Below are 14,983 nucleotides of genomic sequence, written 5' to 3'. Positions count from 1 at the left end.
TTCCACCTGGGAACCACCCCAATGAGGCGGCTGGGCACCACAATCCGGGAAGATGGCCTGGGCCCCCCGAGACCACCCAGCCCCCTAACCAAGCTGCCTCCTGCTATGTCACTGGGGACCCAGGCGTGGGTAGGGGACAGAAACCCATCCAGGATGTGCACGACCGTGGGCTAGTGGGTGGGACTGAAAGGGGGCCACGGCTGTCCAGGTGACCCCTTACCTGGGGCAAAATCCCCTGCTGTTCCCCAGCGGCCCCCACCTCCCACTCCGTGCCAGGCAGCAGCCGGGGTCTCAGCCAAGAGGTCACCTCACCCCAGCACCTGGACCCTGCTGCAGCTCCCAGGGCCCGGGGTGCGGACCTGGGCAAGTCTGCAGGAGAGCTGGTGTGGGACCGGGTGGGCCAGGAGCAGAGGGACCAGCTCCAGGGGAGACCCAAACGCCCCATCTGCCAGCGGGAAGCCCAGGGCCTCTGCTGGTAGAGCCGCCGGCCCCAGAGCACAGGGAAGCACGTGGAGTGTGGGGCAGACTGTGTCTCTCAGGGCACCCCTGGGGTGCCTGCCAGAGGCAGGGGCAGCTGCGGGTTCAGAGAGGCTGAACCCTGCCGGGAGGGACACCAGATAGCCGGGGAGGAGCCCAGCCCTTCTTTCCTGGAAGCGGATCGTCCGCTGCCTGCCTTGCCCTGGGACGCCTCATCCCCTCTGTGCATTCAGCCACACGCAGGGCACTGGCTGGGTCTGAGTTGCTGGCACAGAGTTGGCCACCCTGGCAGCAGGAGTGTAGTGCAAGAGGACGGCATTCAACCCGAGCTACCCTGCTCAGATGGTAAAGAATCTGCCTGAAATGCAGGAGACCCGGGTTCGATTCCTGGGCCGAGAAGATGCCCCGGGGGAAGGCGTGGCAACCCATTCTACCATTCTTGCATGGAGAATCCCATGGACAGAGGAGCCTGGTGGGCTACAGTCCATGGGGTCACAAGAGTTGGACACAACTGAGTGACAAACACACACATACACACCCTGAGGTGGGGGGCCTTACCGTCCAAAGGCCGTGCTGGAGATCTTTCGATTGGGGCTACAAGAGAGACAGAGAGAGAGAGAAGGCTATTGAACAGAGGGGCCTCTAGCCCACTGCTTCCTCTGCCCTGGCCACAGCACAGGCAAATGCAGGCAAGGTTTTTTTCTGCCCACTGAAAGGAATTTACACATCAGCTTAGCCCTCAGAACTGCCCCCGATCACCTGCCAGGAGAGAATGGGGCCCCTAGTCACTGACCAGGAGAGGCTGGGGACCCCCAATCACTGCCAGGAGAGAGTGGGGGGCCCCAGTCACCAACCAGGAGAGGGTGGGGACCCCCAATCACTGCCCAGGAGAGAGTGGGGGGCCCCAGTCACTGACCAGGAGAGAGTGGGAGGCCCCAGTCACTGACCAGGAGAGAGTGGGGGCCCCCAATCACTGCCAGGAGAGAGTGGGGGGCCCCAGTCACCGACCAGGAGAGAGAGGGGCCCCCGCCCCGATGCTTCTTCCCCGGCCCCCCCAACGCCGACCCGCACGCCAGTCTCTGGGGCCGCACCTGTTGGCCTTCAGGCTCTTGAGCCGGGCCTCCAGGTCGTTGAGCAGGCTGATTTTCTTGCAGCACCGGGAGCAGTAAACATCCAGGAGCTCGCTGTTGTACGCGTGCCGCATCTTTCGCGGAGTCTGCCCCGCGCTGGGTCGTAAGAAGGAAAAAGGTTCACCTTCGGAACCGCTGTCCAGTTCGGTGCCCCATCCCGCCGAGCTTATTACTAGGTTCTCTGAAACCTGTGAGCCTTGTGTGTGTGTGTTTGGGGGTGGGGAGTGGAACTACAACAGTAGAGCTCCCTCTTCCAGTGCTCTCAAAGACAGGAAGCCAATGAGTTGTACCCATTTCACAGAGGAGGAAACTGACAGTTAATGTCAGAGTAAGCAATGACTCAGCTGCGTGGGAAGGTATCAACATGCCACTTGGCGTCTGCAGCCCCTCAGGCTGGTTAATTTGGTTTCTTCCCCAAGATAGAAGGAAGGAGGAATTCCAGACCCCCAACCCCCAGCCCCCTGCAGGATTCAAAGGCAGTTCCTGCCCATCTACAGGAGCAGAGCCCAGTTAGTTCACAGCTCTGACTACTGAAACCCCCCAGGATGAGGCAGGATTGGTTCTGCCACTTTTCCTGGATCCCAAAGGCCGCTGTAGACTGAAGGGCCACCTGGAGGACACTGACGACCCCAGGTCCGAGTAGACGTTGGTCCTGGTCTCGTCGTCTGGGCAGGGGCTGCTGGGGGCACAGTCCACGTCATCCGCCTCCCCGTAGTCCTCAAACTGCTCCTCGTTGCTGATGAGCGAGGTGGTGGAGTGCGTGGAGAGGTCTGATGTGGTCATGGACGGAGGGTGGCCCAGGGACCTGAGTGCAGGACAAGGGCCAGCTGCAAACCGGGGGGGCGCCACAGCCCGTGGGGGACAGACAGGCCAGGACACCAGGACCCTGATGATGAAGCCTGTCCTTCCTGCCCCGGTTAAGTACACTCTGGGGATCGTATCCTAAGGGAAACATCTCATCACAGAAAAAGTTTCTGCTCCAGAGATGTTCAAATCGACGTTTCCACAGGGCAGCAAAACACTGCTTACAGCTCAATGGCTTATTGAAGCGACACTGAAATGGCTATTAAATGATAGCATGTATCAGTAAATGAAATGATCACATAAACTGTGGACTCTCAAACTGTTGTGGAAAGGTTTGCAAAAAAAACATTGGCAATAAAGTGGAAAAATAAAAACTCAAAGCTTTTTTTAATTAAAAAAAATTAAAACTAAAAGCTAAACTTAAAAACATTTTTTAAAAGTTTTCCCAGGTAGCACTAAGTGGTAAAGAATCCACCTGCAACCCGCTCCAGTATTCTTGCCTGGAAAATTCCATGGACAGAGAAGCCTGACATGGTTACAGTCCATGAGGCGGAAAAGAGTCGGGCATGACTGACCACACACACACAAAATTAAAACAATGAAACAAAAGATGTAAAATTTTAGGCCTAAGTTTAAGCATGCGACAGGTCTACACAGAAGGAAAAGCAGGAAATGAAAATATTTAAATGGCAATCGGGTTTGGGGTGTGGAGAGTGGCGCCATCAGTAAAGTGAGTTACCTGCCCTTCATTCTCACTTTTCCCCCCCTTTTCAAGCTGTGTAAGTGCTTATGTTTCAACAATGAATGAGGTTTTAAAATAAACAACGAGTTACTAGGCAGGATGCGTCTCCTATGTTTATAGGGAGGAATTCTTGTCCAAAGAAGCCTGACGCCACAGATCACGGGTCAGAGACCCTGGGCCTCTCACGGGTGACCCAGGGTGGCCTGGGGCGGCGTCAGGGGCTGGCTGCACCTGCTCTGCAACCTAAGAACAAAGAAGTACAGCTAGCACATCACCTCGCAGAACAGACTTTCCCTTGAGTCACTGGGCAGTAGCTGCTCATTAACTAGGATCTCTCCACCCTCTAAGACTCCGCACTCAAAACTGGGAAACAGTGATCCAGGCATCCCAGCCTTAATGACAGGGTGATAAAGATCAAGGCTTTTGGTACCCCCATCCTATTTATTTACTTATTTATCCGTCCTCTGGTTCCTTAGCGCCTGGGGCTGCATTCGTCATATTCCTCACTTTGTTCTTGTATAAATTTTACTAAAACTCTTGGCACCCACTGCTGGCTGCCTCCCGGCGACTGGTCCCAGAAAACAACAGGAATGATCGGGTAGCAAATGATTAGCCAATAGGTCAAAGGGTCTGCAGTCCCCAAGCCCGGCTGTCCAGGGGCTGTGGTTACAAGCACAGTGCATGGACCGCTCCCAGGACGCAACACAGATGAACACTCCAAAGGCACGTCCTCCCTCGAAGACTGTGACTTCTAGAGCCACAGGGGTTTGAGAATGCCTGGACTGAGAACATACATTAGGCTGAAACATAGGAAACTGCCTTTTCCTTGAAAGGTGCAAATGATGAAGAGCTGACAATTTTGTTTGGTCACCAGATACTGGAAGCCCTTGCTTCCTTTTCCAAATCTCTGGGCTGATCATCATATGCTCATCACCTTCTCCTGATGCCTGAAGCTCCAGGCAGTCTTAACTCACTTGTCCTCGGGCAGGAACAGGCCTCCTAGACCTGCATCCTTCTCGGCGGGAATTCCGACCGGCCCCTCCAGGCTCCGCGTGCTCTCCATGGGGCCCTCCATGTCCGACTCCTGGGGGCCCTCGGGCGGGGCCAGCGTCATGGCCTCATCCTCATCCTCGGGAAAGAAGGCTGGCTCTGTGGGCAGGAGCTCGCCATCAGCGAAGGTGGGGTCTGGCACCTCGCTGCCCTGGGGAAGACAGAAGGGGACAGCATGAGTGAGCCTGGCTTCTGGGGCTCAGCACTGCTCCTCAGACCACAGGGACGCCAGGAGGGGACTGGCAGGTGGTGCCAGGGAGCCACAGACCCTAAGACCTCGTGTATGAGACCCTGGCACGTGATCTGTCTTGGGGGCCTCTTAAGCAAGCCCAGGGAGGGGTGGGAACCTCTGGGACCGCTGTCCGTGGAGAAGGGCCACAGCCAGGCCAGCTGCATGGTCCAGACCCTGCTTGGCAGGGTCTCCATGCTAAAGTCTGGACAGGCAGCCAGGTGCTCAGAGAAGGCTTCTTAGGGTTATATTATAAGGGCACAGCCCCAGTGAAAATGACAATGACCTAGCAGAGTTTGATGCAACATGCTACAGGGACATCAGCAGAGCATGAGGGTCGGCCCCCCTCTGTCCCCCAACGCCTTGATTCTGGGCGTGTCAAACATTGTCTCTGAATTCCAGTTCCGGCCTCTCTGTAAGCTGAGAATGGCAGCGGAATCCTATGGATCCCTGTTCCCAGCAGGACCTCGATGGATAACCCCTGGCCACAAGTCTGTCCTGGCCCGGCCACAGCAACCTTACTGCTGTTGCTGTTCAGGGCTAAGTTGTGTCTGATTCTTTGGGACCCCATGGACTGCGGCATGCCAGGCCTCTCTCTGGCCCTCACCATCTCCTAGCGTTCACCCAAGTGCACGTTCATTGAATCGGTGATGCTATCCAACCACAGCCACCCTGGGGAGCAAGAATTCTAGGTCTCTCAAGTCTGAGCTTTGGGCTGGTCCCCAGGGTCCTCACACACTGCCTGGCACAATGCCAGCACACCATAAAGATCTGCCCAAACCTTTTGCCAAAACCGTCTGAGACGATCTCTGGGGTTTATTCAGCATTTACCCTAGTCTGAGAGGCAGCTTTCTGCAAGTCATTTTTCAAGGCTGCTTTGCCCCCAAGGAGGTAGGAACCCCTAAGGATCCTTTGCCCCTAAGGATGCCTCCACCTGCTCCCAGCTGAGATGTCAACTACCCCCCAAATTCTTCAGCCTGCTTCTCAGCTAGGGTTGGCAGAGCCCCGGTTAGAGGTGCTTCCTCCAGCCCCAGGACAATAGGAAGGTTAACAGTAACAGGGCTGTGAAAAGCCTTGGGGCATCTCAGACAACAGGATCAGAGACATCCAAGGAAGGTGGTGAGCAAGCAGTGTGGCTGTGTCCGCTGGTAAGCAGGCAGCCCCTCCTGGGGGTCTGTCCCCACCAAGACATGCTGGGGCTAAGAATAGATGGTGATTAATGAGCCTGGCTCCTGCCTGTGCCGTGACTCGGGCTGAGCACCAGATGGACCAATAAAGCCAGCATCAGGCAGCCAGCCACCCCTAACTGTGGAGGCCGAGGGGCTGTGTTAATTAAACTCACCCCTAGTGTTCATGTGGCCCTTTCCACCTTTCTTGTTTAGTCACTAAACTGTGTCTGACTCTATGTCATAATCCAACCCCACAGCACTCCAAGCCTGATCAGATCTTATGTCCTATGCAAGCTCCTGTCAGCAAGCCTGGAGCTGTGTTCCCGTAGGAACAAAGAAAGCCCAACATTCACAGACCGACCACCCATCAGTTCTGGACACCGAGTTGAGAGTTCATGTATAATCTCATTTGGGCTTTATGACCCTTTGAGACACAGATTCCCATGCCCATTTTACTAACGAGGAAGTCAAGGCTCAGAGAGTAACCTGTCAGAAGTCCCCTGGCCGGTGGGCAAGGGACCCCCACCTGCCTCTGACCACCGCTTGCCTGGTTCTATTTATCCCTGATGCAACCCAAGCTTCATGGATTTTCAGGCCCCACGGTGATCATGAAGAGAGACACATGGCAGGGGCGTGTAACTAACTGTGAAGCCCGATGCTCCGCCTAATGCTGCGACGTCCACATGCCACCCCCTACCCGCCCCCAGCAGGGCATCTCCAGGATGGTGCAAGGCCACCGGAGGGGTCCTCCAGGGAAAGCTGGGCTACGGAGGAGTAAGGTGTGTGCTCTGTTCACCCACCCGCGGGCTTTCACCCTCCCAGACACGGCAGCGCTGGCTGGGAGTCCCGGCTCCGTGGCTCACGAGATGGGGCCTGGTCACTCTGCAAGTGGGTGTTCCTCCCCGTCTTCACGGCCCCGAAGGCTGGGTCTCCTTCCACCGCTGTCTGGCCTGGGGCCACGTGGGCATCAGTGGGAGTGCTGGGGTCAGACTGTGAGTCAGCCACGGCCACGCCTTTCCCCTGGAACCGTGTCAGCAGGCAGCCCCAGGAGGCTGCCACCCAGCCGGCCTCCAGAAGGCAGGCAGGCGGCCTCGTGGAGACCAGTGTCTGTGTGCAAGCATCTGGCTTGGTCTCTGGCTAACGCATGTTTGCCTCACTGGAGGCTGAGTTTCAGCCAGGCACTCTGTCCCGACACCCAACTCACGGGATGCAGGTGGGGACCGACGGCCCTTCTCACCTGAGGTCCCAAGGAGACATGCCCACACTCCTGGCACCTGGCCCAAGGCCCTGCCCAGTGGGGAAAGAGTGGCCTGGAGTGGGCTGTCTCAGCCACAGGAGGAGCAGGGGCAGCAGAGGGGTCAGACACCCCATGGGGGCCCCTCCCCAACTTGACCCCCACTTCCTGGGCATACTTTTTACTCTTTGATTGAGCAGGGTCCACAGCTGCTGGGCCCTTCACCACTGACAAAGCACCTTGTCTCACACGCACACACCGTTTGTCTCTCAACAGCCCTGGGAGAGCTCCGGGGAGAAAAGGAGGTTAGGATGAAGATTCCTCTCGTTCATCGACACACACGGGAGATCGGAGCGGGAGGGGCTGCCTGGAACGACCGGGCCACAGACGCCTCCACTGAGACCTGGAGCCAGGCTCCGGACACACCATGTCCGGGACCCTCAACCCCGCAGCCCCCACTACACACACATGTGCACACCCTCTCAACACACCAGCCTTTTCTTTTACAAAACAGCTGCTCTCCCTATGGCAACACCTCTTTGTTCAACCCACAACTGTTGCTCAAGGCAACTGGAAATTTTAATTGTAGCTTTGAAACCATTTCTAGAGCAGACAGTCCCTGACTTACGATGGCTCAAACTATGATTTTTTGACTTCACAATGGTGTGAAAGTGACGCTCGCTCAGTAGACACACGGACTCTGAAGTCTGAATTTTGCTCTTTTTTCAGGCTAACAATGTGTGGTCTGATGCTCTCCTGATACTGAGGGGCCTTGGCGCCCGGTCAGATACGTGATCATGAGGGTAAACAACTGACACGCTCACAGCCATTCTGTTTTTCACTTAGTACAGCTTTCAGTCAATTACATGAGCCACTCAACACAATTTCTGCCCCCTCTTAGGGGCTGTGTGTTGCAGGAGCTGGGCTGTCCCTACAGCCCGTGGGTCCCCGGCTAGTCAGCCAAATCTAGGACAGACCAGAGGCCAGGAGGTATGCCATCCTTAAGGGACTAGGGTTTCTGGAGAGTTCTGAGGTCCAAGGCTGAGCAAACAGGTCCCAGCCAGCTGCTCTGGTGGGGCATGTCTGCAGCACCAGCCATCTGCTCCCCTCGCCCCTGTTCTGGGCTGGGGCGGGATGCTGCTGGCCTCAGCTGGAAGTGGGAGCCCAGAGGCACGCAGTTTTGCCCACGGTGACCCCCTCTCTCCAATCTCAGGAGCAGCCTTCACCCACCAACAGGCCCCAAGTCACCTCTTCCTCTGTAGGAAGCTAGCATGAGCTGAATTCAATGGCTGATGAGAAGGCCAAGCATCAGGACTGGTGGGGCCCTTCCAAGCCTTGGAGTGGCCAACAATGCTCTGAGCGGGTGTGGAGGGCCCCAAATGGATGACTTTCTTTGGCCCTCCCCATCCCAGCCCAAGGGGCTTCCCAGGTGGTTCAGTGGTAAAAAATCCGCCTGCCAGTGCAGGAGATTTGGGTTCCATTCCTGGCTTCGGAAGATCCTCTGGAGAAGGAAATAGCAACCCACTCTAGTACTCTTGCCTTGAGAATCCCATGGACAGAGGAGCCTGGTGGGCTACTGTCCATAGGGTCGTAAAGAGTTGAATACAACTGTAGCATCCCAGCCCATTTTCCTAGCAGCCAAAAGACTCCAGGTGACCCCATTTCCACATTCCCCAGGAAGGGGGAAGACCCTAAGGGGATGAACATGAGGACTTCTACACCTGAACCCCCACCGTCAGCGTTATAGAGAGCACGGCGCGGGGGATTGACAATGCGCCCAAACGGAGGTGCGGACGTCTGGCTGGGAGGAGCCCTGCACGAGAGCCCCGAGTGCCGACCCCAGCGCGGCCGCTGGTGGCTGTGACCCAGCTGTTCAATCTCTGAGCTTCATCTAAAGACAGGGGTGGACACACCTACCTGGCAAGACTACTGTGAAGAATCTAGAACAATGCCTTGCACCTCACAGGTGCCGGAAACACAGCAAAGGGGGGCAGAGCCGTGTGAGGAGCAAATGGAAACCAGACTGGCCAGCTCAGATCCCGGCCCTGCTACTGAGCAGCTCTGTGCTCTCGGCTATTCAGCCTCTCGGTCTCCCCGCCCAGGGAATGGGGCTAACACTTAGGGTTAAACGAGTTGGTACCTATTTTAAGCCGACGTCAAACTACAGTGTTAGCTGGGTTTAAAAAAAAAAAAAAAAAAGGCAGGCTGGGTCCAGCTTCTGGGAGCCAGACTTTCCCAAGTACCAAGACTGCTCTCCAAACAGGTGCCTCTTTTCTCCCACCAGGTCACCTTCTGCCCACTGTCTTGGAAGATCTCTCTGCACACTAATCATACCCTTTAATAAGTGTGAGGGTGAGATGCTGCCTGGGCAAGGGAGTCCGCGAGGCTCGCAGCTCCAGCTGTCCACCCCCAGCCCTGGCAATGGCTCTGCTCCCCAGGCAGCAACTCACAGCCAGAAAACAGCTCTGTGGGGATAGGGCCGGGTAAAAATAGCTTGGGTGGGCACATCCCAGCTTCCCCTGCTGCCAGGCACCAGTGGGCACACGTGGAATCCCTGCAGGGAAGGTATGGGGGGAGAGATGGACTCAAACCAAGCACAGTGTAGGGGAGAGGCCAGCCTGCTGTCTGGGTGAGGCTGAAGTGGGCTTGGGGGACTGGGCAGGGGACCAAATCCCTCCTCACCCTCCCAGCCAGCCAAGTGCCCAGGAACAGTGACAGGCCGGGTCTGGGTCTCTCTGGGTCTTTCCTGCAGGTGGCAGAAAATTCAGGTTAAGGAGCTAACTTGTTGGTGTCAGCACCCCACGTGCATGGGAGAGGGACGGGGTCACCTGGGTGGGGGTCCCCTCCTCGCCACTGTGGCTCAGCAGCTCTCATCACGCAGAGATGCTGGCAGCCACCATTAGCAGTGATGCAGGTGGTCCCCGACCCCTGTTTGTGGCTACAACTCCTGCCCTGAAGCCAGGCCTGGCTCTGCAGGCAGCTGGTGCTCATCAGTAGCTGATGGAACATTCTGGTTTATCAAGAGGGGGTGCCTAATCAAAAAGACGGAAAAAAAAAAAAGAGGGGGTGCCTAGGTGCCAGCCAAGGGGCGAGGGTGGGAATAAGGGGGATTTAAAGTGTCCACACAGAGAGGCTGGTGCCTTAGCCTTGCCTTCTGAACAAAAACAACCCTGACTCACATACAAGGCCTCAACTCATCCCCATCAGAGCCAAAGACAAAAGTGGGAGCTCCCGGTCACCGAACTGTTACAGGTTACCACCTATCTCAGCCGTCCCTGAGGACTGATCTCATACTGTGAGATCAAAGCTCTGGAGCTCAAGCTTTGTGCTCGGATGGGGAGGCTACATTAGGCAGACAGAGAGACTCCATGTTTCCAGCCCCTGGGCTAGAGCAGAGTCTCCTCTAGTTAACCCCCCTCCCAGGGAGGGGCCGGTGAGGTGGCCAAAGCAGCTTTCAAGCTGTCTCCTCCCAGCCAGGGGTCCGGGGTCCACCTCCTGAACCCTCACTTTACGGAGGGTGCCACCAGCAGCTCAAGATCACTGTCAACTGGCCTCCCCCCCGGGAGCCTCTGGGAGTGGATCTCAGAGTAGACGCCCCACCTGCCACACTCGTTTAATCGCTAAGTTGTGACCGATTCTTTGTGACCCCATGGACTGTAGCCCACCAGGCTCCTCTGTCCATGTGGTTTTCCGGGCAAGAATACTGGAGTGGCTTGCCATTTCCTTCTCCAGGGGCTCTTCCCAACCCACGGATCAAACCGGCATCTCCTGCATTGCAGGTGGACTCTTTACCACTGAGCTACATGGGAAGCCCCACCTGCCAGACTACTTCCACCCTTAAAGTGGATCTGCAGCTCCTAGAAGCAGGACCATAGTGACAACTGGGTTTCCTCGGGAGCTTTTTATTAGTCTCAAGTGAAAAATACTAAGAAGGTTAGCTTCTCACATCACCCCCTGGAGGGAGGTATTAAACCAGACCGTTTTGCAGATGTGGGCACTGAGGCTCTCAGGCAGACTTGGCTCAGTCCTGGATCTGGCCCCCATCAGCTGTGGAGTCTCAGGCTGGTAACGAACGGAAGAGAAAGCCATGCTCAAGTTTCTCAAGAACTCGCATTTACAGAAAGCCAAGATGGTCAGATGAGGCGGCCTGCTATTGCACACAATGGAAGCGCTGTGGAAGCCCACACTGCCTTTTACTCGGTGTTTTAATTTCAACTCTTGAGCTGTGTCTCGGCCTGATCTCTCCACCCTCCCTCCAACACACGCTGTTGATAAAGCAGTGTCCCACGAGTGCACTGGAAGGGGTTGGGGGCATGACAGAGCTCCCAGGATGCCCGATGGTCCCTCTGGCAGCCAAACTGAGACGAGAGGTGGGTGAATTCCCTGAAGGGCAGCAGAGCAGAGGGTCTGGAAGTATTAAAGGCTAGTGGCGGGCAGGGTGTCTGAGGCAGATCCTGGCAGTGACCGCCCAGGCACTGGCCAGGCCTGTTTCGTCCAGCTGACCCACGTGTCCTGTCTGCCCCAAAGGCTGCGGGACCTCGCTGTGCTGGCAGGAGAGCTGGAGACCAGTCTGTCCATTCAGATCTTCTAACCAGCTCCCCAGGTCCAAGTTCACCCTTCACCCCTCGGATAAGGACGATTTCCCAGGAGGCTGCCAACAAGGAGAGGTGGCTGCCTGAGCTCACAGCAGAGTGCAGGGCTCAGCTGGCACCTGGGCTCTGGGTGCCCGTGGAGGGACAACCCGTGAGCATAAGCGGCACTTGAGTCCTGGGCTATGGGAAGGGCCAGTGAGATCTGGCTCTTTGGGCAAGGAGTCAGACCCTGGGCCCCCCTGGAAACACCCCTCACCATCTCCCCATGCAGGAGACATTCTGAGCCCTCTATCCCCACTTCCGTTCCAAGAACACATTTGAGCATGTCAAAATGTATCTGTTAAAAAAGAAAAAGAAAAATTTGCTGCTAAAAATCTAATGAAAAAAATGGAATAGGGAAACACATAGGTCATCTTGAAAGGATTCAGGAAAATGGGAGGAAAAGAGAAATCAGATATAAAGAGTTCAACCATATCAGTAATTTATTAAATAACATGGAACCAACTATCCTGTTGAAAGACAAATACTGGGGTGTCCCTGGTGGCTCAGTAGTGAAGAATCCGCCTGCCAATGGAGGAGACACGGGTTCAATCCCTGGTCCGGGAAGATCTCCCATGTCTCAGAGCAACTAAGGCCGTGCGCCCCAATTACTAAGCCTGTGCTCTGCAACCAGAGGTCACTGCAATGAGAAGCCTGCACACTGCAGCTGGAGAGTAGCCCCTGTGCTCCACAGCTGGGGAAAAGCCCGAGCAGCAACAGAGACCCACCGCAGCCAAAAGGAAAAAGTTTTTAAAAGACAAATACTGTCAGATTAGATTAAAAACACAACTTCATGGCATCTACGAGAGACACAATTTAAATGTAAGGACACAGATGGGTAGAAAATAGACCACACGAACCCCAAGCAAAAGTTGAAGGGGCTCTATTAATACCAAAACACACTTTAAGGCAAGAGACAGAGGACATTAACAAGATGTAACACTCCTAAGTATTTATGCATCTAAAAACATCGGTTCAAAATACACAAGGCCCACAAGGATTCTCTGGCGGTCCAGTGGTTAGGAGTCAGTGCTTTCACTGCCAGGCCCAGGGTTCAATCCTGGTCGGAAAATTAAGACCCCACAAGCTGTGGGGCTTGAGCAAACAAGCAATGCCACAAAATACAAAGCAAACCTTAGAACAAGCTGGAGATTTTAGCTCCTCTCTCTCAGTAAATGATAGAGCACGCAAACAAGGGAATTTCAAGGGAGACGGAAGATGTGAACACAAGTCTGCCCTGACACAAACAGAACATTACACCCAACAGCTGCAGAATAAAACCATGAGACCAAAGGCTGATGAAGAGCTGGACACTCGCACAGTATCAAGGAATCACTCTACAGATTGCTGAAGTCCCCGCTGCACCCCAGCACCCCTACTACAGAGAAAACAGGCTGTCATTTTAACGCAGTGATCAAACCTAGCACACTAATGGGGAACCACCACACACTGGCCTCCAGGTGTGTTACAGTGTGAAGGGCACAGCATCGCCTACCATACGGCCTTCACAAAACACTGAGTTCTAAGCAAGACTCAACACCTAACCTCTACTGAATGGGAAAGCAGCAAACAGAGGAAAAAGTTACACATCACCAGGGGAAGATAGCCAGAGCATCTTCTACAAGACAACTGGCCTGGCCTTTTCCAAGAAAGAATATCATAAAGAGGGAGAGGGATTTTTCTAAACCAGTGGTTCTCAGACTTCAGTGTGCAGCAGAGTCATGTGGAGGGTGGGGCGGATGGTTGAAACTCAGATTGAATCAGTTTCTGATTCAGTCGGTCTGGGGTGAGGTCTAAAAATGTGCATTTTGATAGGTTCAAAGAGATTTTTTTTTAAGTGCATTTCTCACCACTTGTCAGGAGATGCTGGATGTGAACCACACTGGGAGAACTACTGGTTTTGATTAACCAAGAGACATACACACCGAACATTACCTTTGATTAAATTCTGGTTAAAACAAGCAAGCAAGCAACACCACCACCGATATGTAAAGGATCTTTTGGCGACAGACAGGAAGCTGGAATATGGACTATCAATAGATGTTGGGTGATATTAGAATGATACTTGATTCCACTAGATATGTTAATTGTATCTAGTTATGAAGGAGAAATACCCTTCGTTTTGATAATGGCTTGCTTCATTTTGAGTCTCCCTGGTGGCTCAGACGGTAAAGAATTGGCCTGCAATGCAGGCAACCTGGGTTTGACCCCTGGAGAAGAGAACGGCAACCCACTCCAGCATTCTTGCCTGGAGAACTGCACGGACAGAGGAGCCTGGCGGGCTCCATGGGGTCACAACAGAGCAGGACATGACTCAGCGACTAGACAGCAACAAAAGGTAGGGCTGGCAGAAAGAGGGAGCTTGGAGGACCAGCACAACCTCCTCAGATAACACCAGTCCTTGAGGATAAGAGCTGAAGGGCGAGCAGTCTGGGTTACAGATGACCAGATGCAGAGGCGAGGGTGGCTCAGGCTATAAGAAGGAAGGGCCCCTCATCGACAGTGGGCCTTTGCCTGAAGGCAGAGCTGCCCACTCTCCACTCAGGCTCTCTCTGGATGGAGGCTCTGCTTACCTCCCCCCTGGAGGACGGTTCGGAGAAACTCTCTGTTCTGGGCAGACTCCCTACCCCTCCCAACCAACAGTCTTTTAGAATGTAACTGCATTTGGAAACAAGGTCCTTAAAGAGGTAATAAAATGAAAAAATGAGGTCATAAGGGTGGCCCTTATCTAACATGACCAGTGTCCTTTTAAGGAGATTAAGAAGCACGCGCACACGTGCACACGCACGCGCACACAAACACAGAGAGACACGGAGAAGACAAGCCAAGAAGAGAAGCCTCAGAAGAAGCCAACCCTGTGGACACCTGGATCCTGGACCCTGTAATCCAGCAGCACCATGAAAAAAGACACTTCAGATGTGCGAGTGTGGTACTGCGGTACTGTCTCGGTGGCCCTAGCAAGCTGGTACACCTTCCTCCTCCTTTTCCACCCACCTTCTCATCCAGGTAATAAGAGCAAATTCCTTTAAGGTCAATTCAATGCAACCTCTGTAGAGAACTAACTGCTGGGCCTCCAGAACCTTGTCAAGAAACAGGATTTCTGGGGGGTAGGGAGGGGTCTCTCCTTAGAGAAATTCTTGGCTTCTCTTCCATGATCATTTTGAGATCCTACTGCTTCTAAAGAGACTGTACTGGGTCTTCCCTGGGGGTCCAGTGGCTTAGACTTCGAGCTCCCAATGCGGGGTTCGATCCCTGATCAGGGAACTAAACGCCACATGCTGCAGCTAAAGATATGGTGTGCCACAATGAAGACCGAAGATCCCAAGTGCCACAACTAGCCCAGTGCAGCCAAATAAATATGTTTTTAAAATGATAATACACTATTTTATAGATACGGAAAGCATGGTGAATCTACAATTATCAGGATAATGTTTTGTAACACTATTTATATATGGATCCTAAATAAATTATTTCCATTTCCTGTGTTCTCTCAATAGCATAGGAATTATAGTTTAAT

The 14,983-nt window shown here is 54.2% G+C and overlaps 1 protein-coding gene across 1 annotated transcript in view; it reads right to left on the bottom strand.

Moving 5' to 3' along the window:
* RAB11FIP4 (RAB11 family interacting protein 4) overlaps positions 1-14,983 on the bottom strand; it is a 73,328-nt gene that overhangs the window by 7,904 nt on the left and 50,441 nt on the right. Inside the window, exons 3-6 of the mRNA XM_040243988.1 lie at positions 4,128-4,354; positions 2,218-2,412; positions 1,569-1,703; positions 1,036-1,071 (exon numbers count right to left, since the gene is read on the bottom strand). Coding sequence (XP_040099922.1) covers positions 1,036-1,071; positions 1,569-1,703; positions 2,218-2,412; positions 4,128-4,354 — 593 coding nt within the window. The remainder of the gene's footprint in view (positions 1-1,035; positions 1,072-1,568; positions 1,704-2,217; positions 2,413-4,127; positions 4,355-14,983) is intronic.

Source organism: Oryx dammah, unplaced genomic scaffold (genome assembly GCF_014754425.2).
Source record: "Oryx dammah isolate SB20612 unplaced genomic scaffold, SCBI_Odam_1.1 HiC_scaffold_8, whole genome shotgun sequence".
In the NCBI taxonomy this organism is placed as follows: Eukaryota; Metazoa; Chordata; class Mammalia; order Artiodactyla; family Bovidae; genus Oryx; species Oryx dammah.
Note: the sequence above shows the minus strand (reverse complement) of the source record. Positions and strands in the feature narration are given on the sequence as shown.